At 43.0% G+C, this 27,983-nt stretch overlaps 1 protein-coding gene across 2 annotated transcripts; it reads right to left on the bottom strand.

Annotated features, from left to right (window-relative positions):
• Positions 1-12: 12 nt before the first annotated feature.
• tubgcp6 (tubulin gamma complex component 6) lies at positions 13-27,153 on the bottom strand. Of its 2 annotated transcripts, XM_072672369.1 has the most exons (25): positions 26,930-27,153; positions 25,077-25,903; positions 23,844-24,007; positions 23,536-23,752; positions 22,343-22,504; positions 21,948-22,069; positions 19,429-19,492; positions 19,226-19,335; positions 17,654-17,745; positions 17,285-17,424; positions 16,753-16,902; positions 15,064-15,145; positions 14,435-14,523; positions 10,902-11,017; positions 10,509-10,647; positions 8,938-9,021; positions 6,148-8,857; positions 5,502-5,669; positions 4,573-4,741; positions 3,638-3,779; positions 3,082-3,276; positions 2,701-2,833; positions 2,323-2,536; positions 882-1,075; positions 13-675 (listed from the first exon to the last, which is right to left on the bottom strand). In XM_072672369.1, exons 2-25 carry the CDS (start codon positions 25,836-25,838, stop codon positions 584-586), a joined length of 6,510 nt encoding a protein of 2,169 aa, XP_072528470.1. In that variant the 5' UTR covers positions 25,839-25,903; positions 26,930-27,153; the 3' UTR covers positions 13-583. The 2 variants fall into 2 exon arrangements, with proteins under 2 accessions (XP_072528470.1, XP_072528471.1); XM_072672370.1 differs by lacking the exon at positions 8,938-9,021.
• Positions 27,154-27,983: the final 830 nt, after the last annotated feature.

Genomic DNA, 27,983 nt, shown 5'->3' with positions numbered 1-27,983 from the left:
TGTTCAGATTCATATGATACAATGTGGAAATCAATTTTATTTTAATTCACATGGAACATAATGGGACAGGCTGGACTGGAGTGTAGACAGATGCGGATGTTGATTTGGCAACTGAGGTTTAAGATATTGCTCTGAAATAAATAGTGGCTTCAAGAAGAGACAGCCTACAGACAAAATCCAAACCATCAGAACAATTCAAGCAGGACCTTCATTCCCTCTAAGCAAAAAAAAACAAAAACTGCACAGCTTGGTTGAGTCCTACATTTCTTCACTTAGACCAGCGGTCTTTAACTCTGCTGCAGGACAGCTCCCTTCCCACAGACTTTGGATCCAACCTAATCTGCCCCACCCATTTCAACCAGGCATAATGTGGTAATCACCTTCAATACCTTTGTAACGCTTACACACGCACGCACAGAGCCTGGTGAAGAATAGCCACAACATTTCTTAGAGCAGCACCATGGACTCACATTGCAGGGCAACTACAATGTTAAGCACATTATTTACATATGATGTTCACAGGGGCCAAATCACCTAGAGAAAAAAGCCCATGAGCGCTTCACACAGACAGCCAGAACCTGAGTCATGAGTCTTTGTAGTAGTTGTTGAAGTTGATGCGTAGCAGAAAGTCTTCTAAATGCGGCTGGTAGCCTTTATCAACCAGCTTGGAGACCACTGTAGACAAACACAAACGTACAGATTTAGCATAAAAGTCTGATGATTCCTACCATTTTTCTGAGGGTTGCAGAAAGAAAAAGGAGTAGCTCCCCCTTTATGATCATATTAACCCTCCCATTTACAACCAAAGATGATTTAACTCATAAATGTTTGCTCTGTATCTCAGTGTGCAAGTGATAAGAGCAGTGGGCGTGTCTCCTTACCTTTGAACAGGAAGCGTGAGTAGTATTTAAAGGTGTTGTAGGACTGCTGCATGGCAATGAAGCTGGGATGGACCGTCTCCCCCTGCTGGCTTTCCCAGGACTGTGCAATCAGCTGCCCACGAAACTTCAGGATCAGACTGAAGATGCTGTGGATGATGTTCATCACTGGAGCAGCCTTCTCTGTCAGCAGAGCCCTGAAAGTGAGAAGGGAGTGGTTTTGAAACTCCTCCTGATGACCTGAGGGCCCTGGATCTTTTTTAAGGCTTATCTATTTCGACTGTTCTTTTTTTTTTTTTTTTATATAATTTTACTGCTCAGCACTTTATTGCATAAGGTGTAGAAATTTTTTGTGTTGACATGACCACATGTTGACATGACCACATGTTGACATGACCACATGTTGACATGACCATGTGTCACAATTTCTGCAGATTTTTCAGGAGCACATTTTAACAAGTTTATATCATTATACTGAAGTAGCCATTAGAAGATGGGCAAATTGTGGTCATAAAGAGATGATGATCATTTTTTGAATGTTGCAACCTATATGACCGTTGTTGACCAACTGGAATTAACTAGCCTAAATGTGCCAAGAAAACATTCCCCACACCATTGCAGCACCTCCATCAGACCGTACTGCTGACACAAGACAAGTACTGCTGACAAGTTCTGTCCATGAAATCAAGCCGTTTGTGCCAAATTCTGCCCCAGCCATCCCTGGACAGCTTTCTACTGAGGCACAGTTTTGCTAAACCTGTGCCCGCTGCAGCCTTCTGCAGCTTTCTGTGTTTGGCTGACAGTAGTAGAAACAACACAGCTTTCTGCTATTGTAGCCCATCCACTTTAAGTCTGGACATGTGAGTTACTGTAGCCTTTCTGTCAGCTCTGGCCATTCCCTGCTGACCTCTCATTAACAATGCATGTCTACTTTCTTGATTAAACCACTCTGAGTAAACTCCAGAGACTGTTGTGCTTGGGACATCAGAGAAACTCTCAAACCAGCCAGGCACCAATAATCAGGGCACACTCAGAACCACAAAGATCATATTTTCTTCCCATCCTGATTCTTAATGTGAACATTAGCTGATGCTGCTGGCATGAGCCGCTTGATTTTATGTATTATACTGCTTCCACATAACTGGCTGATAAATAACTGCATGAATTAGTAATTGTACAGATCTGCCAATTTTCTTATTGCAGCTGAGGCCTGGCCTTCTGGTGTTTGACCAGACACCATAGGGTGCTGGACATCAGACCCCCAGGGCAGGGGTTAGTAAGCCCTAGTATGTATAGCGGTACCATGTGTAGACCTTAGAGTGGTAAATTGTACAATATGTAGAAACGCAGTACATAAATCTGACCTGAAGATGGCCTTATTTGGGTGCAGGGCGTATGTGAACAACTGCGCGTGTGAGAGTGGGATGTTGTGCGTTGCTCAAACCTGAAGATGGCCCTGTTGAGGTACTCGGCATGGGTGCGATGGATGGTGTCGAGGTCGCTGGCGCTGCTGAGTTTCTGAGTGAACTCACTCCAGGACACCTGCAGGATCTGGTTAGCAATGTAGCCCTGAATCACCTTCACAAAGTGCTGCATCTCATGCCTGTACAGCTGCAGCTGACGGAACTGCACTGAGCGGCCTGCTCCCTTCACCAGGGCTGAGAGAGATAGAGAGTGCGCCAGGGAGAGAGAGAGAGAACAGATAAGAAGAACAACCTGCAAAAACGATCTCTCACCGGAGACAAAATGAACAAATGTGGCATCAGTTCGGACTAACTTCCCCTCCAGCCAGGTAACACTCAGCATGCTTAGAGATGCTCACCTGTCCGTTTGAGATGAAACCAGACATCACTGAGAGACCACACCATGTGTTTGAGCTGCAGCAGGAACGAGAAGAGTCGGTTGTACTTGTTCATACAGCTATCCGTTATTATTATATTCAGTGGCCAGTCCACCTTGGGAGAGAGGAATAGAGACACACACAGTATTGCACACAGTCTTCATAGTGTTTGAATTATAACACACATAGTATTAATTCTATTTTTATAAAGTCTGGTTAACTACAAGAAAGCTGTGTCCATTATTCTCTGACCGAAGCCTTTACTGGAGACGTGTGAGGGGGCTTAACAAGAGAGAAAATGAGAGGAAAGAGGAGGAAAGAGAGAGAGAGGCGTTAATGGAGAGAGCGAGCAGGGGAGCTGACCTTGTAGCGGAGCTCGAGGCAGTTGAGTGAGTCGGGGGCGTGCGGGTGGAAAACCTCAGGCAGGTAGCGCAGAGCAAACGTGAAGTTAGCGGCCAGTTCACTGTCGCCATGGAGACTGTACTGCATGGCCTTGTTCAGGATGGAGTTCAACACCAGAGGAGTCAACAGCTCACCGGGGGTCTGACCGCTGCCCAGCTATAAAACACAAGCGCGTGCACACACACACACACACACTCAATGCAAGAGTAACCTTTTCAAAGTGTATGCATTTGACTGATGCACTTATCAAGCACTAGTTCAAGCCCTGCACAGTTATAACTGTAACCGCTTGAAACAGAACAATTACAGCTCTTCCCAGCATTTTTGCTGCCACTGCATATCTGCTTAATGGAAACCTCACAAGTTCCATTACTGAAGTGAGCATGACGCAAGCAAATTTAAGCACAAAGAGACATTGCACCCCTGAGCTGGGCACATCAGCTCCCTCCCCAGGCTAATTCTCCAAAGAGGAGTTTGGCAGGCTGCCGGACGACTGATGTGCTGCTGGAATTCTCACTTTTTCAAAGAGGCGGTCAGTGAGCGAGAGAGCGAACTCGCCGTCCTCCATCAGCAAGAAGTGCCTCAAAGCCTCAAAGTGCTTCTCCACTCGCAGCTCCACAAAGAAGTAATCCACCACCGCCTTATTCACCATAGACAAACTGAGAGAGGGAGAGAGAGAGAGAGGGAGGGAGAGACACAATTGCTCAGTACCCAAGAGTCACCACTCAATTGCAGTCATTTTGGCAAACAAAACCCTTGAGGAGGAGGCAGGTCTAGACACAAGAACAAACATGATAAAAAAGCAGTTGTTGACTACTGTAAAAGCTGACAGTTAGAAGTTTAGAATTCAATAATAGACTTTTTTAACTCCTGTGAAAATGGAACTACTCTAACCTAAGCACACAGGGTATAGAGGGTTACCTTGCACTTTTTTTATTCCTAACTTATAACTTGTTTTATTTTTCAGAGGAAATTGCCTCTTTAAAACAAATTCCAGCAAAGAGGTGGATATCAACAAAATAGCAACTTAACAGGAGAATCTTACCTTTAACTGGAATTGAATGTAAAACAATAAATATGTATGAATTTTACTACACATCCGAGGACCTCTGTATTACGCACATAAACGTATCCTAGGGATGCACAATGATGACAGCTTTAAAAAATAAACAGCACTGGGCAGAGGTTTAGATTTGATTGATACTTTAAAGCATCATTTACTGATGTATTTATTCAAATCTGGAAAATGTTTAGGTAATGTTGGACTACCGCACTAAAATATCTGAAATTTATTTATACTGTATTTGTAACTCTGTAAAAAAAAAAAAAAACATTTAACAATTTTCTTTAAAGCTAAGCAAGCTCGATTTACCTCCAATTTCTACAGTTTAAAAATACTTCATTTACAATAATTCAGCCCAGAGTTCCCATATTGTTAAATCCCTCACTTACTGTGTTATGAGTGGGGTTGTGACCGAGTGTTTCATTAGGACAGGGAGCGGCATCATCTCGCTTTGCTGGACAGTTGTAGAGTCCGTGGCGCAGTGCAACAAGGCGTCCATTGGCAGACCGTTTGGGCCGCGTGTTACCTGCTGCAGGAGCTGTGCATCAGGGGCTGCCACTGACCACACACACACACACACACACACACACACACACATACACATACACACACACACACACACACACACACACACACACACACACACACACACACACACACACACACACACACACGTGAGTGGCAAACTCTACAGCACATTTATTACAGGTGACAAGATTTAGTGCAGGTGACTTTCTCAATCCTCTGCCTAGCTCTCATATTTCTTAATCTAAACCTGAGGCCTTAAATTCTCTGCCCATATCGGTCATAAACGCAGCGCACAACCCGCTTTGAGACACCTAGAAAACTGACCACTCAGCTAAATGGATCTAATAACCTCAATCTTAAACATGTGTCTCCTGAGAGCCATGTTTATTAGGCTAATGTGTTTAAAAAAAAAACAAAAAAAAAAACACACACCCAAGAACATAAGCTCTGTAGAGATAGCAAAAGCAGGAACGCCAAGCTTAATTAAAACAGACAATAAACTAGTCACACCTAGAACCTGTTTGCTACCAGGAGTGTTTTGTCATGCCTGTTTACACACCAGGTTAACAGAATGCAAGTGGCTTACGTTCATCACTGTCACACCAGCACAGAGAAAATGATTAAAAACAACTGCTCATTTCAGAACCTCAGCAAGCAGCCCTTTCCACTTCACCAAACTAGAATGAAGCACCGGCAATCAGAACGATTTTTAATCACTGTCAATTTCCTTACTATTATTTCGCTGATTTTTAGAAGCTTTGGAGAACACCTGGAAATGGAAGTGACTCACTCATTAGGCTGTAAGAATCCTCATACTGCTCAGCCTGGTACTGAGAGGCCAGATTGAGGAGGTAGTCATCTTCCGGACTCTCTCCAGGGGACAGACCCAGCCCCTGAGCCCAGGCAGCAAGACCCTCGTCTAGAGTGAGCAGCTGAGTTGGGGGACCTGCTATGGAGCCTGCAAAATAACCCACGGACACGCCAGAGTCAGTGCCTGAAAAAGTACTGCGTTTGTCTGCCAGGGGCAGACGATAGGGCAAAAACATCACAATACCTTTTTACATATGACACAATATGATACAAACCAGGATACTGGTATATTTGATGCAGACACAATATAATGGTTGTGAGTTGCGTTAAAAATGAAAAGCTGCTACTTAATACATGCTATCAAAAACAATGAACACAATCATTTTATAATGAAAATAAACTCCCCTTATCAAATCAGAGGACTGGATATTCTGTATAACTAACAGAACTAGGAGGTTGCAATGGTGTCTCAGGTGACGGACTCAGCTTGTTGCTGAGTGCATGCTGTGGAACCCTCCCAGCCCTAGCTGGCCTACAGTAAAGGTGCTGTAAAATCCCCATCAAATGCAGTAAACAAGAGGTTAATTCTGCTCTGTGACTTACTGTGGAATGTGCCATTTTCTCACCTTGCGTCTCTGTGCCCTCCTCTGTAGGCATGTTTGATCCTTTCTGGGAGGCTTCACCATATGAGCTTCCAGGCATGACCCCCTGAACCACACAGCCCATGCCCAGTCCACAGTCAGAGGAATGTCCATAAGCACTTCCTGGAAGAGCGGGCCGTTTAGGGGGCTCTTCCCCTTTCACTACACACCCTACCCCCAGTGTAGAGTCTGAGGAGTGTCCGTATGCACTACCAGGCAGCGGGGATGGCAGTGGGTCTGAACCAGACACAATACAACCGACCTTTAGTGTGGAGTCTGAGCTGTGACCATGGATGCCGGTCGGCAAACAGGGGCTGGGCTGCTCACTGCCTGTAACCACACACCCTATGCCCAAACTAGAGTCTGAAGAGTGACCGTAAGCACTGCCCGGTAAGGGGGACTGAGTGGGTTTAGAGTCTGGCATCACACAGCCCACTTTCAGAGTGCAGTCTGAAGAGTGGCCATGCTGGTTCCAACGAGGGCGAGAGGGAGCAACGTCTGAGACAAACTCACCAACTTTTATATGGGCATCAGAGGCGTGGCCATGGATATTAGGAGAAGGAGCTGAGGATGTTACCTCAGAAACAAGCTCTCCGATTTTAATATGAGCATCAGAAGCATGTCCGTGGATATTAGGCAAAGGTAGAGGGGCTGTAACTTCAGAAACAAGCTCTCCAATTTTAATATGGGCATCAGAAGCGTGTCCATGGATATTAGGCAAAGGTAGAGGGGCTGTAACTTCAGAAACAAGCTCTCCGATTTTAATATGGGCATCAGAAGCGTGTCCGTGGATATTAGGCAAAGGTAGAGGGGCTGTAACTTCAGAAACAAGCTCTCCGATTTTAATATGGGCATCAGAAGCGTGTCCATGGATATTAGGCAAAGGTAGAGGGGCTATAATTTCAGAAACAAGCTCTCCGATTTTAATATGGGCATCAGAAGCGTGTCCATGGATATTAGGCAAAGGTAGAGGGGCTGTAATTTCAGAAACAAGCTCTCCGATTTTAATATGGGCATCAGAAGCGTGTCCGTGGATATTGGGCAAAGGTAGAGGGGCTGTAATTTCAGAAACAAGCTCTCCAATTTTATTATGGGCATCAGAAGCGTGTCCGTGGATATTGGGCAAAGGTAGAGGGGCTGTAATTTCAGAAACAAGCTCTCCGATTTTAATATGAGCATCAGAAGCATGTCCGTGGATATTGGGCAAAGGTAGAGGGGCTGTAATTTCAGAAACAAGCTCTCCAATTTTATTATGGGCATCAGAAGCGTGTCCGTGGATATTGGGCAAAGGTAGAGGGGCTGTAATTTCAGAAACAAGCTCTCCGATTTTAATATGAGCATCAGAAGCATGTCCGTGGATATTAGGCAAAGGTAGAGGGGCTGTAACTTCAGAAACAAGCTCTCCGATTTTAATATGGGCATCAGAAGCGTGTCCGTGGATATTAGGCAAAGGTAGAGGGGCTGTAATTTCAGAAACAAGCTCTCCGATTTTAATATGGGCATCAGAAGCATGTCCGTGGATATTGGGCAAAGGTAGAGGGGCTGTAATTTCAGAAACAAGCTCTCCGATTTTAATATGGGCATCAGAAGCGTGTCCGTGGATATTGGGCAAAGGTAGAGGGGCTGTAATTTCAGAAACAAGCTCTCCGATTTTAATATGGGCATCAGAAGCGTGTCCGTGGATATTGGGCAAAGGTAGAGGGGCTGTAATTTCAGAAACAAGCTCACCAATTTTAATGTGAGCATCTGAAGCATGTCCATGAACACTGGGTGTAAGGATAGGAGCTGCAACCTCAGAAACACGCTCGCCACTCCTCATATGGGCGTGGCCTTGGACAGAGGTGGTGGGAAGGCCACTGGTTATCTCTAAAACACTGTTCTTATCTTTGCTTTGGGCACTAGAGTCTTGGTTGCTGACACTGACAAGAGGCAACTCAGTTGGAGCTTCCTCAGCTGTCATGTGAGTGGGCCGAGCAAGCTGCTCGCCTGCTTTGGCCTCCTCTGCGGTGTCATCTGTTGCTTGTTTTGGCTCTGAATGCGCGCTGCATGCCGAAGGCTCCTTCCCTTCTCCATCCAAGTTCCTTTCCTTGGGCCGTCCATCTGTCTCCTGACTCTGGTTCGCGGCCACGTTTTGCTGTTGTGCCTCTCCCGCTGGCTCTGCTTCAGTCAGGCTGGTTTGTGACAGGACGCCTCGGTTTCTGTGCCCTGAGGCACCCCTGTTCTCCAGCTGCAGTAAACTCTGTAAGAGGCAGCCATGTTCACTTGCCCTAGGCACTCCTGATGGCATGGAATTCTGGGCTCCAGACACATTTTCCCCAATCCCAATATGGGACAGGGAGGGATGGGCAGGTCGAGGGCAGGGCTTAAGGTACTCAAGAGGGCTGTAGGGGGAGGAAAAGTCGTAGTCTGAATCCTGCAGCCGGGGAGCAGAGTTAACAGTGGGTTCTGGGAGGTCAGAGCCGATGTCCTGCAGAGCCTGTGTTATGGCTTTGCTGTTCGGGACACGTGGTGATTTAGGGAGGAAATCATTGATGTTGATCTCGTTAGAGATCAGCACATCAGTGGTCGTGGTGGAAGAGGAAGCAGGTACAGGTGGTGACGAGGGGCACGGAGGAGGTGGGGTTGAATCAGAGCCGACATTCAGCTCCTGCGCTACGGTAATGCTTCTCACCTTGGGTTCAGATGCATGCCATTCCTGAAGTGTGAGAGGAGAGGCTCAGTTAGCATTCACAAAAACACATTCCTATTAACTGAACTATCTAGAGCCATTTGAACCTGCTCTTGTTGAGTTGGTGCCTTTTTAAAAAGAGGTTCCGGAGCTGGGCATTCCTGCCCTAAAGGATACTGCTTAAGTAGAGCCTGGAAAGCAAGCAGAGCAGAAAACATTTTTGACAAGTCAAAAACAAGTCAAAAACATGTTAAGTCACAGAACTCGACATGTATGGCTGGAAACTGTGTCTCTGGTGTTCACTGATGTGACTGCTGATAGCAGGATAAATTCTGAAGTGTATAGAGCTATATGTTCTGCTCAAATTCAGTTAAATCCTTCAGAGCTGGCAGAGTGGCACTTTATAGTAAAGATGGAAAATAATCCGTAACAAACCACTAAAGCCACTGCCTCTTTTCAAGTTGACGCCAATGCAACGTCACCGTGCAACAAACACACTCTGAGAAAAGCGTTGGTTCCTACCTCTGATACACCCGTGCCGGCCAGAAAAAGAGAGTAAGCCACCTGCTAATTGTGCTCTCTCTGTCTCTGGCTGCTGATGACAGGCAATTAAAATGACCCCAGTTTGGTCACCTGAGTTGGTCACCTGACCGCAACCCAAATGGTTGGTTGGTGTGGCGCAACAGATAACACCACTACCTGCCACTGAGCTACCACACCATGTGGGAGACTGGGGTTCGATTCCCGTTCTGTGTGACTATGCTGCGCTACACCAATAGGAGTCCTTGGGCAAGACTCCTAACACTACACTGACCCACCTCTGTAATACGAGTTACCTTGTAAGTCGCTCTGGATAAGAGCGTCTGCTAAATGCTGTAAATGTAAATGTAAATGAGCATGCGTTTCACTTACTAAAGACAAAAATGAAGGCAGAAAGACCTACAAAGCATCAACTGAAGGCTGCATCTCAAGGGAGAAAACAGCATGTAGTGATGCTTAGTAAATGACATTTCCAGACTTTAGGCAGCCATAGACTTTTTATCTCTTTTCAAAAAATAAATTTTTATATTCATGTTTGTATATCTAATTACTTTTGAGCCTGTGAAAATGGAGAGACTATGTCAATTGTATTATCAGCTTCATTTCTAATCTACTGCAGGATGCAAAATGTGCAAATGCAAAATTATGTAAATTGTGTCACTACCTACATACTTAGGGATGTGACTGCAATAAAGGTTACAGAACAATCTGTAGTACATGTCCCAGAGGGATCCGGGATGGAAAGCCCTTTGCTTTCGCATGCCACATCCTAGTGCGGCGGAATGTTAATATTATCATTTTTATATTAACATTTCTGCAAAATTGAACCACTGTGGAGATAACAAAGTCATGCATAGTGTTTTGAAAGGTAACATGTTGTGGATAAAATGACAGAGTACGACTTCTTTACGGTTGTGGTGACAGGACCACAATGGCGATCGTGGTATGAACCTACAGGAGTTTTATATCCATGTTCCTAATAGTAATACCATGGTAACTATTTATTGTACTAATTTTACTTTAATGATAAAGTAACCAGGATTAGTATGTGTGTTTAAAAAGGGACATTCACACAACTGTGCTAACTCCTACAAGGATCAGAATTGGCCCACCCTGCTGTAGAAATCGGGCAGCTGACCTGTATGGCCTGGTGGTCCTGTTGCAGAAAGTTCACTCGGGCATCATCCAGCCTCATCCTTTGAATCTTCCACATAGCCCTCCGCTCTCGCTTAGCAGCCTCTTCAGACAGGCGACTGTACTGCGCTATCAGGTCCATGCTACACACACACACACACACACACACACACACACACGGATAACTATCCCCTACTGATATTAATCTTTAAACCAATGCACACAAACACTGCAATGAGAAGTGAACAGGCATGTGTCCGTAGGACAACATATTAAAGTTATTTGAATCTTTAAATTGGAAAGATTTGTGCTCACACAGCTCTGAAACAGATCAGTGTTATAATTAGGTGATATTTGGGCTCTGTAACGCCAAGCAAAGCACGCCAGCTGGTCTCACCGTGCCCTGCGCTCCAGTTGCTCCTCGAGAGCCCGAAGCCTCTGCTCTCGGTCTCGGAGCTCGCGAGCAAAGCTGAAGTCATCTTCCTGTTCCTTTCTCTTGGCAGCACTGCGCCACTGTAAACACAGTAACGCCATTTACACCATTGTTACTCAGTGCTTCTGCATATATTCACAAAATATGTTTACCTGAAATACAGATTTATGTTGCTTTAAGAGCCACTAGTTTAACAGCGTAAAACACAAACATGAATAAAACCTTCCAATCTGCAAGTTTAAAAATGTATACTGCACAATGTCCCATGAGAGTGAGCAGACCTAGTTATCACAGCTGGAGGTGTGGTGTCTTTGAAGTGGGCACATTATGAATATTCTATTGGCAGGATGCTTCATAAACTCATTAGTAAAAGCAGAAGGGAGATACACTGATGACCCAAAACATTATGTCCACACACATACGAAGTGAATAATGTGCTTTCTACTGGACATGGGCCTGCATAGCCACAGACTGGTCAGAGTACCCATGCAAACCCCTGCTTACCATCAAAAGCACCAACTTGGTGAAAAACACAATATTATGTATTTTTGGTACACTGATGTACAGGACATATGTTTGTTAAGGCCTGTTTCTGTTAATGAAGAGACTGCCTAAATGGCATTTTAAATGGCAATAAAAAACAACACAGTTTGTGCCTTGAAACAAATTCCTCTGTCAGCCGAACAGAATGTGTTAATTTGTTGAGATGCTGATTAAGGCAGGCACAAATGCATAAAACTCAAAAGAGGAAAGAAGCTGTTGATTCGTTGGTGTGAACACTAGCTGTGAAAGTGGATTAACATAATGCAAAAACTTCATCGTGCCAAACTTTTCTGTTTCAGTCAATAAACGGTCATGCCATGCGTAGAAACGCCACATTGTGCTAACAGCTGAACTTGAACTTAAGATAATAAGCCAGCTGACATCCTTATTTACCACTGTCGTTTTGCAGCATTACAACCTTGTAATACAAAGAAATGCCCATATACACTCCAGCACTACTCCAGCAATGTACTGCTTGATGACAAAGCTTTCATTTTTTCCACCATAACATATAAAACATCATGAATCACTCTATTAAACATTAGCCATGTGCATCCACAACAGTTGAGATGCAAAAGGTACAAAATGTGTTTTCAAAGCTTAAAACTATTCATTCAAGTTCATCTTTGTAAACATGATATAGATGAACAACTACTTCTTAGACACTCTTTTCAATCATTTTTCTGTAGTAACTCATTTTTACATGTCTGTATTGACCAATGTGACATTCTTATCTAAAATATCACCAAATAAATGTCCCTCAGTTTGACTTACCACCCCATCCCAATAACTTCTGTCTATGAAGAATATACTTGCGTTAAATGACGATACAAAAAAAAGGGCACGTTTTGACTCATTTTGACTCAGTTCATTTGTTGCTTTTTCATGTTAGACAGGATCTGTCTATCTCCGTCCACCAGTCACACAAGAATACATGGGGGAAACTTTTTTTTCCTTGTTATTTTTACATTAATAAACACAAAGAAAATACTATGCCCATCATGCCACCATCACATTTTACTGTGAATATGGCTCCTATGTCTGAATAAAATGGTTACTATTTTGTGTTTAATTATGTATTTATTTATTTTATTTAGTTTTATTTTGAATTAACTTAAATTAAATAAATCCACAGTGGACTTATTTAATTTGAAGTGAACAGTGAAAAGTTTTTTTTTTAAGTGTTTGCAATGTGCACATGGCAACCGTTTTGTAGAATGCGTCATGTACTTCAGCAACACTTGCCAATTTCAGTTTATAATGTGCACTTAATGGCCAAATTCAAATAGCACTTGAAACTTCAGCAAAATTGCCGTGGTGCTGCTTTTAAAAGGGGAACATTAAGCTAGCGTAACTGGTCAGAGCTTTCAGATGAAGGTATTAAGGGGAGTAACTACCCGACGTTTGGCAGTCCCGCAGTTAGAGCAGATGGTGAATCTACTATCTACTAAAACTATCTGAAAGACTAGAGATCTGTACATGTCAGCCTCTGTAAGGTTTTTCAGATAGTTCTATAAGGCTGACATCTATATACTCAGGTCACGATTATTTTATTGTAGTTCAGATGTTGGAACTGACATACATACATACACACATACATGAAATCACTATGTAGGATTTTTAAAGAATTTATTTGCAAATAATGGTGGAAAATAAGTATTTGGTCATCCACAAACAAGCAAGATTTCTGGCTGTCACAGACCTGTAACAACTTCTTTAAGAGGCTTCTCTGTCCTCCACTCGTTACCTGTATTAATGGCACCTGTTTGACCTCATTATCTGTATAAAATACCCCTGTCCACAGCCTCAAACAGTCAGACTCCAAACTTAACCACGGCCAAGACCAAAGAGCTGTCGAAGGACACCAGGAAGAAAATTGTAGACCTGCACCAGGCTGGAAAGAGTGAATCTACAATAGGCAAGCAGGCTGGTGTGAATAAAACCAGCTGTGGGAGCAATTGTAAGAAAATGGGAGACATACAAGACCATTGATAATCTCCCTCGATCTGGGGCCCCACGCAAGATCTCATCCCGTGGGGTCAAAATGATCATGAGAACGGTGAATAAAAATCCCAGAACTACACAGAGGGACCTGATGAATGACCTGCAGAGAGCTGGGACCACAGTAAGAAAAAAAAGTTGAAAGTCTGTGTTGCCCAGTGAAACATCACTGCTCTAGAGGAGATCTGCATGGAGGAATGGGTCAAAATACCTGCTATAGTGTTGCAAACCTGGTGAAGACTTACAGGAACCGTTTGACCTCTGTCATTGCCAACAAAGGTTATGTTACAAAGTATTGAGTTTAACTTTTGTTATTGACCAAATACTTATTTTCCACCACAATATTCAAATAAATTCTTTAAAAAGTGTGATTACCTGGATTTATTTTTTTCATTTTGTCTCTCATAGTTGAAGTGTACCTAAAATTACAGACCTCTCTCATCTCTCTAAGTAGGAGAACTTGCACAGTCAGTGGCTGACTAAACACCTTTTTTTTTTTTTTACACCCACTGTGTGTGTGGGGGGGGGGGTTATACATATATATATATATATATTAGATTATATATACTTATTATATATACTATATACACACACACATACTTTAATAAAATGAAATAGTCTGCCTCACCCAGGTCACTATTATGATGGGACACAGGATATGTCGAGATCTGAACACGTATTCATAAACCTTCTCAGAGAGGAGTGCTACACTAGGATTAGATTCCGCTCCTATATACGTTTACTTTACTGACAAGAAAAGTAAGACAGTAATCTGAATGTAGATGAGTCTCTTCTCTGAGAAGCTTTAAAATTACTGGCTCTGGTTTAGCTTATGATTAAGCTAATGACACTGTGATGAGCATGCATTTTGAGCACACACAGCCTCTCTTTCTTTTTCATACACTCATAAAGAAAAGCATTTACTCTCTCCCGAAGCTCTGTGCGTTTCTCACCTCTTGGTCGAGCTCCAGCTGCTGCCTCAACTCCTCAAAGCGTTCTCTCTTTTTCACCTCCTCAGCCAAACGCTGTGACACCTGGCGGCCTGCAGGGGGCAAGAGAGAGCGCAGCAGGAGCTCAGTCTCCAACCCATTAATTCCTGTTTCTTTTGCTCTCACTTGATTCTGAGTTTTTGGCTTCCTGCTGCTTTTCTGCTGCATGGGATTATTAGTGCCTGATTTCTACCTGTGGCAAACATGTGCACACTCGCGATCCAATCAGTGCAAAATCTCAAGTGTGGATTGGCATATGTGATGTAGTGTCTTAGAAGGTGACACTTCAGATCTTGGTATGGATCTTTGTGCTGCAAATCACTTGCAAGAACAGGGCTTGTGGGTAATTCCATGTTTTATATTAGTAATAGTTCAGCTTAGGAGTTCCTGCTGAAGACAGCCCCACATTTCAGCTTCTGGCCATAATTTCCCATCTCGTCTTGCCTCATACTTCTGCCTGAGGTACAAAGATCTGAAGGTATATTTCACTGAGGGGGCAAAATCTGTTATAACAACTGCCTATATCTCATTTTCCTGGAGTGTTGGAGAGATGAGGTGTTGTGATAAATATGATGCAGGTGACTTTTCCTGACCTCGGATGCTCTCCAGCGTCTTGGCTGCGGACTCTCTGACCTGATTGATGAGCTCTTGGCGTGCCAACTCAGTACGAAGTGCCTAATACACAAGAGAGATGGATATATAGTGTGAGAAAGAGAGCGAGAGAGAAGTAAAAAGAGAAAAATGAGTAAGAATGGAAAGGGTGCGAGAGAGAAAGAGAGAGCGTCAAACAAGGGCGCAAGAGAAAAAGAAACAGAGGGAGAAAGGAAGAGAGAATGGGACAATGAGTGTCATAAAGAGAAAAGAGAACATTTGAGCCCTCTGGCTTACAATGTCCTGCACTTCTGCTGAAAGTGTGTTAATGGATCATATTCTTCATTTCTCCCAAAGCTATCATATCAATATTACTGAGCGCTTTAACAGTGAAGCAGTACATTTAGCACCATAAAGACAAGTCCCAACATCTGCTTTAGGGTCATACAAAGACAACAAGGCCTGGGAGAATATGAGAATAGAAACTTGCACTCTTAAAATGGCAATAATAATAATAATAATAATAATTTTAGTTTCACCCTTTCCTGTGACCCTTGTAGATTTTTTTCCATTATTATTATGTTGTAAGCAGAGTTTTAAAAGAAAGCCATGTTATGGTTTATGATTATTTATTATGTGACTTCATCACACACTGCACAGCTCTCCTTGGCTGTCTCAGGAGAACGGACGGTTCGGGGATGCAGCTTTGCACAATGGAGAGGAAGTAAACAATAGCCGCCAGAGACAGGCCATATACTGTATATGTCCAAATGTTTGTGGACACTCCCTCTAATGAATGCAATGCTGACACAGATGTGCAAATGCACATACGTACACACAGCTTGTATACTCTGTGTAGAGAAGTACTGCCAATAGGATGGGACTCTCTGGAGCACATAAACATGAACCTATTAGCACCGTGCCTTATGCAAGGGGGGTATAAAGCCCCCCCAGCATTGAGCTGTGAAGCAGTGGAGCGGTGTTCTCTGCAATAATACTGCTGCATCCAGTACTTTTGGGATGAATTGATGTTTTTTTTATTTCTTTTAATGTTTTGTTTTTAAATACCCTTGATTTCAGAAGAAACAATGAATGATGTCGTAATACTTTTGTCCATATGGTTTGACTCCACACTCCATATGCTCCTGGAACAACTTTAGTCACAAAATATAAAATATATATACACCCTTATTTATTTATTTAACTACATGTTAACCATGCTAAGACAAAGTTAATTCCCACTAACAACATACAGGAATACAAACATACATGAATTCTGGCATTTTATAGCAAATCTTCAAATTCATTGCAGATATTTGAAGCTTGTAACCCACATTTAAGTACCATTCTTGTCTTAGTTAGTTTGGGTGTTAACAAATTTAAACCTGAACCCTATTTCAGTAAGAATACAAATAGCCTCTTAATGCAAATGAAACAACTCTAATGAATCCACAGCCTGTTCCACAATTTTTCTTTTTAGATTCAATGGCAAGGTATGTGTATGTGAATCTCCTTGGAGATAGCATTCAGTCTGAAGGTCACATCACTAAAAGATCTGCCTCCCCTTTGCTGTCACCCTAGTCTTAGGAACAACCAGTACACAAATATTGGAAAAGGTATGTGGGAAGGCAGAAGCTGTACTTACATTTAATTTGCTGGAATTATATTTAAATCCTAAAGCTGTGCAGTACCTGCTCCTCTCTGCTGACAGCGCTGTGTTTGGCGATGGTCTCCATGCGACCGCGGTACACGGCACAATCTCTCTCAATTTCCTCCACCTCCCGCAGAGAGAATGTTACTGCGATCCGTGGCACCGGCAACTCAGACCAGAAGATGTAGTGCTGTCAGACACACAGTGGAGGTTACATGCATAGTGTTCCAATGACTTTTTATTCCTCCTCTATAACTGGTAACTCTCTTTCTACCATTACTGCTACTAAAAACACCATGTTTAAAATTATGTTGTTCCAAGGATGTTCTCTTGGCTTGCCCCTAATGTGTAAGAAATTAGCTACTTTTATAGTCTGCACCTCTCATGCTGTCTAATAAGAGCTTCCAAGACTGAAAAAGGAGAGAATGCAACAATTTACTAACAATAAACCAACATAACGTAATAATTAAGACACGACAGATTGTAATGTGTTGAGAAATTAGCAGAGGCTCTTTCCTGCAGCCACATGCTGCTTAAAACGGATCTTTGTGGTTTGGATATAAATAGCTGACCTGGGGGCAGCAGATCTTAAGCAGGTTGATGGTCTTTCCGCAGACGTAAACATCATTAGCAATGTATCGGAGGAAAACAGGCACGCAGTCCTCCGCATCCCGCGAGATCAGAGTGTAGCCCTGCACCCAGAAATGTTTATCTACGGGGAGACAGAGGGAGCGACAGACGTTTCTGATTGATAATAAACCCTAATCAGCGTTTCTGTTTCGCAAGAACAAAAGATGGTGATACAAAGAACTATACGCATGTGTCAGAGCAGTTTGTAGATAAAAAAAAAAAAAAGTTGGATTCATGTCACGGCCAAATTTAAGAACAATCCCACATTAAATATCTTTAATTAGAGGCTTCCTGTAGACTCGCTCACTTACCCCTGTAGCTGAGGAAGTCTTCGTTCACCTGAATCATGAATTCTTTATAGACATCTCTGAAAACTCCACTGTACACCCAGTCTGACACAAACCTATAAACACACACACACACACACACACACACACACACACACACACACACAACAATCATTCAAAATATAGGCACTTTGAAAGTGAGCACAGAAGACTTAACAGAAACGGCAGGTTCAGCAGTTTTGCTATGAAAATTTACATGAAGTCATCTCTTTCACCGCAAACTTCACCAATGGCTAGAAAGGCATTCTGTGCACAACCACAAGCAGGTCTGCTCATCTAGAACAAGTGTTCAGTATCGTGCCATCACAACAAAAGCAAGAGAGGTGCAGAATTCATAATGAATTCCAATCAATGTGTGGTCGTGTTTAGCATCAGCATAAGGCTAAGCTACAAAGAGCTATACTCGTTTCGTTTCAGAGCTGCTCGTGCTAATAAAGTCACCTTCTTTACGAGCAGGCATACATTACCAGGGGAACGACTGTGACGAAAGGTGTCCTTTTGATGATGAAAGACGTGCATGTAGTGACATTTCAAGTCTTACAGAGGGCATTTGTTGATATATCATTTAAAGTCATTTAAATAATGTGAAGTAGCATTATGGCTGCTATAAGTAAGCTAATAGGCTTCCCCTATAGTCAGCACTGGTGCTAGCCTACTGTTGCTACCAACACAATGCTAAGTGTTGCGATTTGCGCTTTTTTGTTGCACAACGTTTGGCTGTGTTATGTAAGAAATGCAGATCATAGGATAAATTTTACATGATATATGGGGGGCATGGTCTTGTATGACTGTAAACAACTATCCGGTGGCATTGCAAAGATGGCCGGCACGTGAACAGACTTGCCTATATAGAGTCTGGTATGAAGCAGCAGAAAGTGCTCCACTATCGTTGCAATAGAACCTTTTTTTAAGGTATAAAAATGTATTATGTTATGGAAGCTGCATAAAACTATTAGTCCTCTCCATAAGTTCTCTTTTCCAGCAGTGAATACGCTATTCAAAGCATCATCACTGCATCACGTCAGTCATCACCAATCCTTCATTACGTTGAACGAAGTCAGCACTCCACCACTTCCTAATAACGTGATTCTCCACACTTCATCCAGGGGATCATTTGGCTAGGTCTGAGCAAAATCAATAACTCTCTTAGAGAAGGTCTCCACAGTGGAGGAGAAAATAATTCAAAGCAAGACCCCGCATGTGAAATGCGTATTTTAGAATTCATTTAATTTTTCAAGAATTAGGTCTGTAACCAGCTCACATTAAACCATGTCTGGAAAACTGTCCCTAATGATTTTGGCAATACTTCTGAAAAGATTGATCTGAAAGTAAAGAGAAACAGAGGCAGTAACCGCAGTGTGCTCACAAACCGCCCCCCCACAGGAGTCTCTACATTATTGAAACAGAACACTGATCAAAGATACCAAAGTGCTACTGAGGTGAATTCCCAGGGTGCCATTTAGAAGTGGAGGACTGAGATGTCAGCCAGAAAGAGAGATCGAGAGGTAAAAAAGAAAGTGAAAAAGATGTTCTAACCGTGTGTAGGGCTCACAGCTGCTCTTCAGCAGAGACAGCAGTACAGGATAGTTCTCATTACTGCAGTTGCTCTGCGCTTCATTATACAGGTAGGAGAGAAGCTTCACGCCCTGTAGACACAAATCATCTGTAAACAGCACTACACCTCATACATGCTAGAACAATGCTAGCTGCTCAAAACTACTCAAGCGCATTTTACTCACCACAGGGAAGGTAGACTGGCTTGTACCTGCAGCTCCATCCACACAACACAGCTCAGAAAGATACCTGATAAACAAAAAGAGGGCATGAATACGGAATGAGCATCGCTTCTAATGGCTTTTTTCCCCCTTTTTTTCTGCATTTCACACCAAAAGTCTTCAAAAGAGGCTGACATTTCAGTCTCGGCATTGAGGGGCTGTCACTGCTGATTACATTAGCAATCAAGTAATCTACCGATTACTGCAAGAACTGAGAAGTTTAAAATGGGGCTAAACAATCCAAATGGACTTAACAAATAACGAATAAAGCATTAGCCTTGAGAAGATAAATGATCTTATTAGCATAATATTTCGATTGATTAAGGCCTTGAATTGTTTCTACAAACTTACGCAACGACACATTCATTATTCATTGTGCTCCCAGAACAACTCTTTCACAATTCGAACCCAATCAACTTTGCCACTGACGTCCTGGAATATGCCTGTGCCATCAAGGAAAAAAGAAATCCAGTGATGTGGATAACCTGGTCTTTAAGTACATTCAGGTTCTCTGAAGCAGAGTGAAGCAACTCTAGATAAGAACACTGCCTCCAGAGGCTTGCGCAGTGGGCATTAGGCATGATGGGTGCATTGCATCATGTGCTTCCCTTCTTTTCCTAATGGGTCCATCGTTTTTGGAATAGGTCACGTCTGGACTTATCAGACCACATGACTTTTATCCATTGTTTCAGAGTGCAATCCTGGTGCTAGCAAATTTGAGTCCATTTTTCTCTGATTTCTCTCTAGTTTCTCTAACAAGCTCTTCTTATGGCCACATAGCTGTTCAGTCTTAATCCTGAGAGTTCTTGTTGAACTGTGTGTGTGTGTGTGTGTGTGTGTGTGTGAGAGAGAGACAGAGAAATTATCTTACTATGAAACATAGTTGCGAGTTTTACTGATGGTTTTTCTTCTTCTAACAATTCAACTTCACGAAGCTTTTTACGGGATCTTTGATCTTGGCCATTCAACATAGCATTAAGTTAATAGGTCACCACTATCCCTCCTGTACGCTTCCAGGTTTTAATAATGCGTTGGACAGTTCTTAACCCAGTTCAGTAATCTCAGCAATCTCAGCAATCTAAACCTGAATTGTTTCATTTGTTTGTACAGGCCAATGTATCTACTCGCTGCATCAGCTGAAACATTCATCACTGCAGTAATTATCCAATCACAGGCTCTGAAGTATATGCTTATTTAAATCCAACTGCAACCTTTTCTTTGTTGGCCAGGCAGCGTCATTTAAATAAGTGCCAATCCAAAGCAAATTACCGCTCTGTTGTTCTCTTTAAATGTGCCACATGATTTCGTCTTCTAATTGCTTTGTCTTTATTGAATGGTTCCATTTTGTACAGCCCTTCTAATCTATGTAATTTCAAAACTGCAATTCAATGGAAAGGATTGCGTTTAATTACGAGCTTTACAAACAGAACATCAACAAATTAGTTACACATATACATACTTAAACACCACTTGGAAAGATTATAGTGCAGATTTTCCCTGTAGTAAACAATGCCTGGGCACACACTGGTACGTGAGATCTGCTCTATGGTAATTAGTAAAATATGGACTTTTTTAAAGCTTTTTTTGTAATACTTTTGAGGATGTAGAAGAAGCAACTAGCTTCGCTTTCAAAGAGATGACTTTGGTGACTGCCAAGATAAACTTCCTGATTAATTGGTATCCAGGTTTTGAACAGAAACGTAATTAGCATAATAAAGTCTTTTTATAGCCAGTTTAATTTAGGCCAGTGTAGCCCAAGACTGGCTGTCCATCATCACCTCATCAATTGGTGCTCACTGGGTTCCAACAAAATGAACACAGAGAATTATTATGATTATTATTATTATTAGATTACAATCAAGGAAACGTGAGCTATGGGGTAGGTTAGGTTTCATGTTATGGGATATTCATTGTCCACTCTTTAAAGGTCTATCTACAGATTTTTAAGGATGTTTAGGTTGGAGGAATGCGAGGATCATGGCAAAAAAAAAATGTATTTCTCCTCATTTTCATCTTTTCTAAAGATGTCTTGTTTTCTTCACAATTTTGCTGGTGTTTAATTAAATCTATTCCTCCCACTACCAGTGAAATGTTTTCTTGTGCTACTGGCCTCAACCCAAGCTGGAATTATGATCGATCAAGCCCTGTTTTGAGCTGATTTAACAAGATTTAGTGCAGCAAGGTGTGTAAAACACAGAATACCATCACTGTATGGAGTTTCTGTTGTTTTGAACATGACATTACTGCTGTTTTTGGTCTATTCCATGCCATTTCATCCACTCCTAATTTTAAAAATCTATGTATTAGCATGATTCACACTGCTGGTGATTGTCATGATTATCTCCAAACTGCGACATTTGCTGTGAATACACTACATTACATACAGGATAGCATATCAATAACAATGGGTACTGGTATTAGGTCATTGTGTCCTTCTGACATGATTATAATGTGGTGAGAAAGGTAGAACGAGAGATTCCTGCCTGAGCTGGCGTCCCAGTTTGCGGAAATGGAAGCCGATGGTGAGGAGACTGAGTGAGTCAGGTGTGCTCAGTACACACGCTCTGTAGTAGTGCAGATAGCGTCTCAGACCACCTGTGAAGGCCTGACACACACACACACACACACACACACACACACACACACACACACACACACACACACACACACACACACACACACACACACACACACACACACACACACAGAGAGAGACAGAGACAGAGAGAGAGAGAGAGAGAGATTAGATTTCCCATTTCTCTCAAAACACTTCTGATACAAATTGGGATGGGGAAAAGGCTGAATCCAGAACAGCAGTAAACGACAACTTGCCCTTGAAGCAAACCAAGGTTATAAATGCTGATTGGGAAGCCATTACCTGAAACACTAGGCCTTTCTTATCAGCAGTGCCCAGAGAGAAACGGCTAAGACGAAGGTAATGTGTGCCATACTGTGCCAGCTCTCCTAACAGCCGCGACACACTCTCCGGGGATGTTCCAGACACACACACATCTGGACGGACATCAAACTGCACACTCGTCTGGAATAGCAGAGTGTGCAGAAAGTAAGATTGGGACTTGAACGTCAAGAACTCCTGAAGCACACCATTACCTACATTCAGAAACATTCATTATGTTCATTTAGGATATACAGTGGCAGGCAAAAGTCTGAAAAATCAAGAAAAGATGTCCTGATCCAAACAGCATTAAGTTAATAATGGCACTTCTCATATTTTAAGCAAGAATACAGTTCCAAAATTACCCAAAAGGAAAAGGGCCTAAAGAAAGTCGAGGCAGCCTGCATGGTACAGTACAGTGACATCTCTTTTGGTAAGGACTGTTCAGAGGATTTTTACACGGTACACTTATTTCAGGTCAAAGATGCTTAAATCAGGGGACTGTGAGGAAGATGGCAAAACCTTCAGCTTGTGTCTCTTGAAGTAGCCCATTGTGGAGTCTTCCTCTTCCCCCCCCCAATCTATCTAATTTTTCTACCAGTGAAATGTTTCCTGTGCCACTGGCTGCCACACAAACTCAAACTATGATTGATTAACCCTGTGCTTAAAGTCTACCATTTTTAATTGCGTTACAAATTGAGGAAACGACTAGCTGAAAACACCTTGCTTTCTCCTTATTGCCTTCTCTTGCTTTGTGGGCATCAATTGTTTAAACCGAGTGTCATTTAGCTGCTTAGAGGATCAATGGCTGCTGAGTGTTGGATTCTGACTGGTTAGAGGAATCCACTCAAAGTAGTACCATCTGGTCTGTCCATACAACGACTATAAAAAAAAAAAACATAGCCCTAACAAGCTAATTAAGGAGAGCTTAGATATCTTAGGGTTACCAAACTTGTACATGGTGTACTTTTCTTTTTTCACTGTACAATTTTAGAAAACAAAAGTAATAAGTAGTATCTAGAGTATTAAGTATAACTTAATGCTTCTACTTACTTAACTATTCACAACATCAAAATTTGACCTGGGTGCCCAAACTTTAGCATGCCACTGTACAAACTCCTGCCCAAACGACAATGGTAAATCCATTCTATTCAGCACCAACAGAGTGAGGTTACCTCATTGAGGGGAAAGGTAGCAGAGGCCACCCCTATCAGCACATTAAGGAGGTCTTTAACTAGCTGAGTTTGGCAGTCCAGAGGCAGAGGGAGGAGAGGAGAAGGAGTCTGAGAAGAGAGCATGTTTCTTATTTCTCCCTCCCACAGCCTGTACAGCTGATCAAACGCCTCCCGGCCCGCCTCAGTCAGATAGAGAGGCTCCTTCTGACCTGGGGGACTGAAAAGAGGAAGAATAAAGACAAAAACACAGACATAGATCCTAAACTGAATAACGTGGTTGCTTTCATTGTTTATATCTGGAATCTTACCAGCCTACGTTTTCCCAGCAGCGGCGCCTGCAGGGCACAAATGTACGCAGGGCCTCCCAGATGTCAAGCTCAGGTCTGGGGCTGGGCTCAGACTGGGAGTCTGGAGTCAGGTTGGAGGCAGACTGGAACCCTTCGTCCTCTGACTGATCTAAACACTGAGGAACCTGCATTCAGAAGAGACAATCTTGTCTGCAAAATTTAAATTTTAAGGATTATTTAAATCTTTTCTTAGATTTACAGCACAATTTTTAAAAAATCTTAATATGTCAAACCCCCATCCTTGTTACCATGTAACACTGTGGAGAACCAACAGAATTCAACAAGAACTTAATATTATTAGGCGGAATATAGACATGACACCAAATCTGTACACATGCAGTGTTTAGGAAATGGCCCACTGTGTGATGATAACTGCTTTAATGCAAATTTCCAAAATGCAAACATTTTCTTCTCAGAATCATATAATTAACCACCTTTTCTGGACAAGCAGGCATGCACTGTGCAATGATGCCTAAAGGCAGTCCTGGGGACCCTATGGTCTGCACATTTTTGTGGTGTCCCAAACCTAACACACCTGACCCAGCATATGAGGAGCTTGTTAATTAGATGAATCAGGTAAGCTTGATGAAGAAAAGCACAAAAACAGTCTGGAGAATGGACTGTCCAGGACTGGCTGGACTGGGTTCAAGACTGTGGACCATTTCGAAGCCTAGAGTCTTACTTAACCAGCAGTTAATTGTTAATTGCCTTAACATTAGCATTAGCATTGCTAATGTTTTAGTGAAGGTTGTGGATTTATTTTAACTTGATTTCTGAACACATGTCACAATGTTTGGGCATGTTTTGTTGAACTTGTGTATGAAACATTAGATTTTGTTTAAATGAAAATCTACAGGATTTTTTTGGCTTTCTGACTGCTGGTAATGCAAGCAATTATGCATAACGCATAATTTCATTTTTCTTATGAACGGTACATGACAGAGCAATTTATCAATGGGTATCCATTTCCAATTGTGGGATCAAAACATGGGAAGAAGCAAAACACTATCATTCATCACTGGTCTCCTAAACATACCAGTGATGAGTTAAAGAAAAAAAAACAAACAAACAAAAAAACCCACATCTGGTACACTGCGGCAGATAATTTCATCAGTTCGGTGTCAATTCAAAAGCCATTTTTTCTCTCATGTCTCTTTCTCTCTATAGAGCTATATTGAGTTGTCGCTAACCTACCCGAATAGTGAGCCCAGTGACCTCTGCGTTGCTGGGCACCGGTGGCAGGTCCAGACGAATATCTATATCTGCCGTTCTGAAGTGCTGCAGGGCTCCAAACAGGGAAAGCCTGGTGTCCCTCTCAAACCTCTCCTCCACCTCCACTCTTCTGCCCAGGCCTGGCAGACCTGTTCCTGGTGGAGCGTCCATTAGGTTCAGGGTCCTACACATGCCCCCAAATGCCCCCCACTCTTCTTCACACACCAGAGCCCAGGCTCTGCTCTCCAGTCTCTGCATCTCCTGGCTCAGGTAGCCCCCCAGCGGAGGCCTGCGCAGCACAGGCCGGTCCCGCCGCATGTAGTCCCTACTGAAGGATGCTGCCGGTGGTGGAACTAAACCGGCTAACTGCACCAGAAGCTCCAGGACAGAGTCCAGCTCAGACAGACCAGATAAGAGGGCCACATCGCGGAGCTGCGCCAAGAGGCCCTCGAGCCTCTCTGCTTCCTCGGTGTGGCCAGAGACACGCAAGTCAAAGGAAATCATCAGCATTTTGTTGTGGGCAGGTGTGTTGGCCAAAGCATTTGCTGTCAAGTTGGATTTGGAGGAACCATCCTGGAAGAGCTTGGAAAGCAGTGCGCCGTAGGCTCTCTTGCGGAGGGTACGGCGGAACGCCTCCCTTGAGACACTGCCTAAAGAGTGGCGCTTCCATGACACCCCTGAGAGACTGCAGTCACACAGTGCCCCCAGGAGCTCTGTAATGCTGTTGCTGGGACAAGCAGACATTTCAGACGTACTTGAGCTGCAGTACACGACGTGTGGCTGGCACTAAGATCAGTGGATCGTCTGCCCTGTAAGAGAAAACACAAGCATTACATTTCTGTGCCTCAATTATAAACAAATATCTTTCCTGACAAGGTGACACAGACAGATATGTTTTATGAGAGTCACTTGATCATGTTATTACTAACATTTTGGAATATAGTGTTCAAACAATTAAAAAGAACAAATATTGGAAACAGCTCATCACTGCTCTCCAATGAAAACCATGCATCTCCATTTTCTCCAGAATTAATAGACCAATAGAAATGCTCTAAATTACTTCTCCTGTAAAGTCACCATTTTGGACATACATTTTTTAACTGGACAGCGACAATATTAAAATATAAAACTAATAAAACCAATAGATCTCTTCAAAGGGTCTCTCACGGACTGTGTTTTGTGAAATGTACGTATTTTCTAAAATAATTTAAACATGAAGACATGAAGTTTTCTGGTGATGCTACAGCCATCCATGGTCAAAGGTTCCAGGCTGTGCAATGGCCTCGGGCTGTCTGGGTGGGTGGGTGTGATGGCCCTCCCTCTCCTCCATCACTTAGCATCATTCACTCGGCCAGTGCTGACATGTTAGCCGATTTCAAAAAGTGTATAATATTACCAAACCCAATATTTACACAGAAATGCCAGGTTTTAACAGTCGTCTTATAACGAGAGGAAGACGAGAACTTCAAATAACAGAGACAGGACAGGGGTCACAGGAAATACATAAAGATACACATATTTAGCCACAGCCTCTGTTTCTGACTGTAAGACACAATGAGCGCAGTTTATTCATCGACTGTCCTTCTGCCTGTGTCTGAGGCTGTAGTTCAAGCACAGCGGTGAGTGATGTTCCTCACAGTCCTCTCAGACGCGCGGTGCTGCTTTCTAGCCTAGCCGGCCTGAATGCTCTTGAAGCTCCTGGTCTGTCAGCTAAGGAAGGCTGTGTGTGTGTGTGTGTGTGTTATTATTATTATTGTTAGCGTTGTAAAAGTGAGCCGGGTCCTTTCAGCATGTAAAACCACTAAACCAGTGTGTTGTGGTGTGGTTGATCTCACCGAGCTCCAGGAGGTGAGTGACCGCTCTCCTCTCGGCACTGACCAGACCTCCGCGAGCCTGTTTTGGACAGATTCAGCAGGCTCAGCTCACAGCGGCACAGCTGCAGAGGCAGTAGCTCTTATCACACGCGGCCGTTAACGCAGCAGTCCTTTAGAAACGCGTCTCTACATGACTTTACAACATAAACACCACCAGCCCTGTTATTTCCTGCCATCTTTCCTCAGCGACCGCGCTAGTTTTTTAAAGCCCCGCCCTCTCCGAGACACGATTGGTTGAAACTCACGGTGGTAAGCTACGATTGGGTAAAAGCGAGTTCCGTGAGCAGAGATCGCATCCGGTCAGGAGGCGCGCCAACTGGCGGGTGATTGAGGAACTTCGCAGGAGAGCACTGCTACTGCTAATGCTATTACTACACTGGCATGTAAAAGTTTGGGGACTCCCTGGTCAAAAATCTGTCACTGTTAATAGCTAAGCGGGTTAAAAATGACCTGATTGCCAAAATACATCAAGTTAAAGATAGACTATACTTTATAATAACACATAAAAAAAATAAAAAACACATACAAAGGAACAGGGCCGAAAGCAAAAGGGCCCCCTGAGTAGACAGTGTCTAGTACCTACCTTTGACAAGGATCACAGTTCGCAGCTGAGAGGTTTTCAGTTCTTGTTTGAGAGACTTTTCCCCCTTTATTTCTTGCAAAAGGCTTCCAGTTCTTTCAGATCTTTGGACCACCTTGCATGCCCTGCTTATTTCATGCCTATCCACAGATGTTTAATGACGGTTAGGTCAGAGGCCATGGCCAGACCTTCAGCTAAAACAGTGTAATGCTCCAGAGTCTGCCAGTTCTTCCTGAGGGTCTTTTGCAGTCAAACAGGGGTTCGAATTAGCCTGTCAGGCAATCCCACGAGCAGTTCCAGACTGACCTCAGCCTGACCTCCACCTGTTAACTACCTTTCCTTGATTACATTACGAACCGAGGAAACCTGAAGCTACCTGAAATGCTTTGCTATCTTCTTAAAGCCATCTCCTGCTTTATGGGCATCCGTTCTTTT

The sequence above is a fragment of the Salminus brasiliensis genome, chromosome 2 (genome assembly GCF_030463535.1).
Source record: "Salminus brasiliensis chromosome 2, fSalBra1.hap2, whole genome shotgun sequence".
NCBI lineage: Eukaryota > Metazoa > Chordata > Actinopteri > Characiformes > Bryconidae > Salminus > Salminus brasiliensis.
The sequence above is the reverse complement of the archived record's forward strand: the minus strand, read 5'-3'. Positions and strand labels throughout refer to the sequence as shown.

Bases quoted from the DNA above. Each gene is read 5' to 3' on its own strand.
- tubgcp6 (XM_072672369.1), bottom strand. From the start codon at position 25,838: ATGTCTGCTTGTCCCAGCAACAGCATTACAGAGCTCCTGGGGGCACTG. The intron at 22,505-23,535 runs GTAACCTCACTC...CTGCTATTCCAG, and splicing joins CTACCTTTCCCCTCAATGAG to ACGAGTGTGCAGTTTGATGT. The intron at 19,336-19,428 runs GTGAGTAAAATG...TTGTGTCTACAG, and splicing joins GCCAGTCTACCTTCCCTGTG to GGCGTGAAGCTTCTCTCCTA.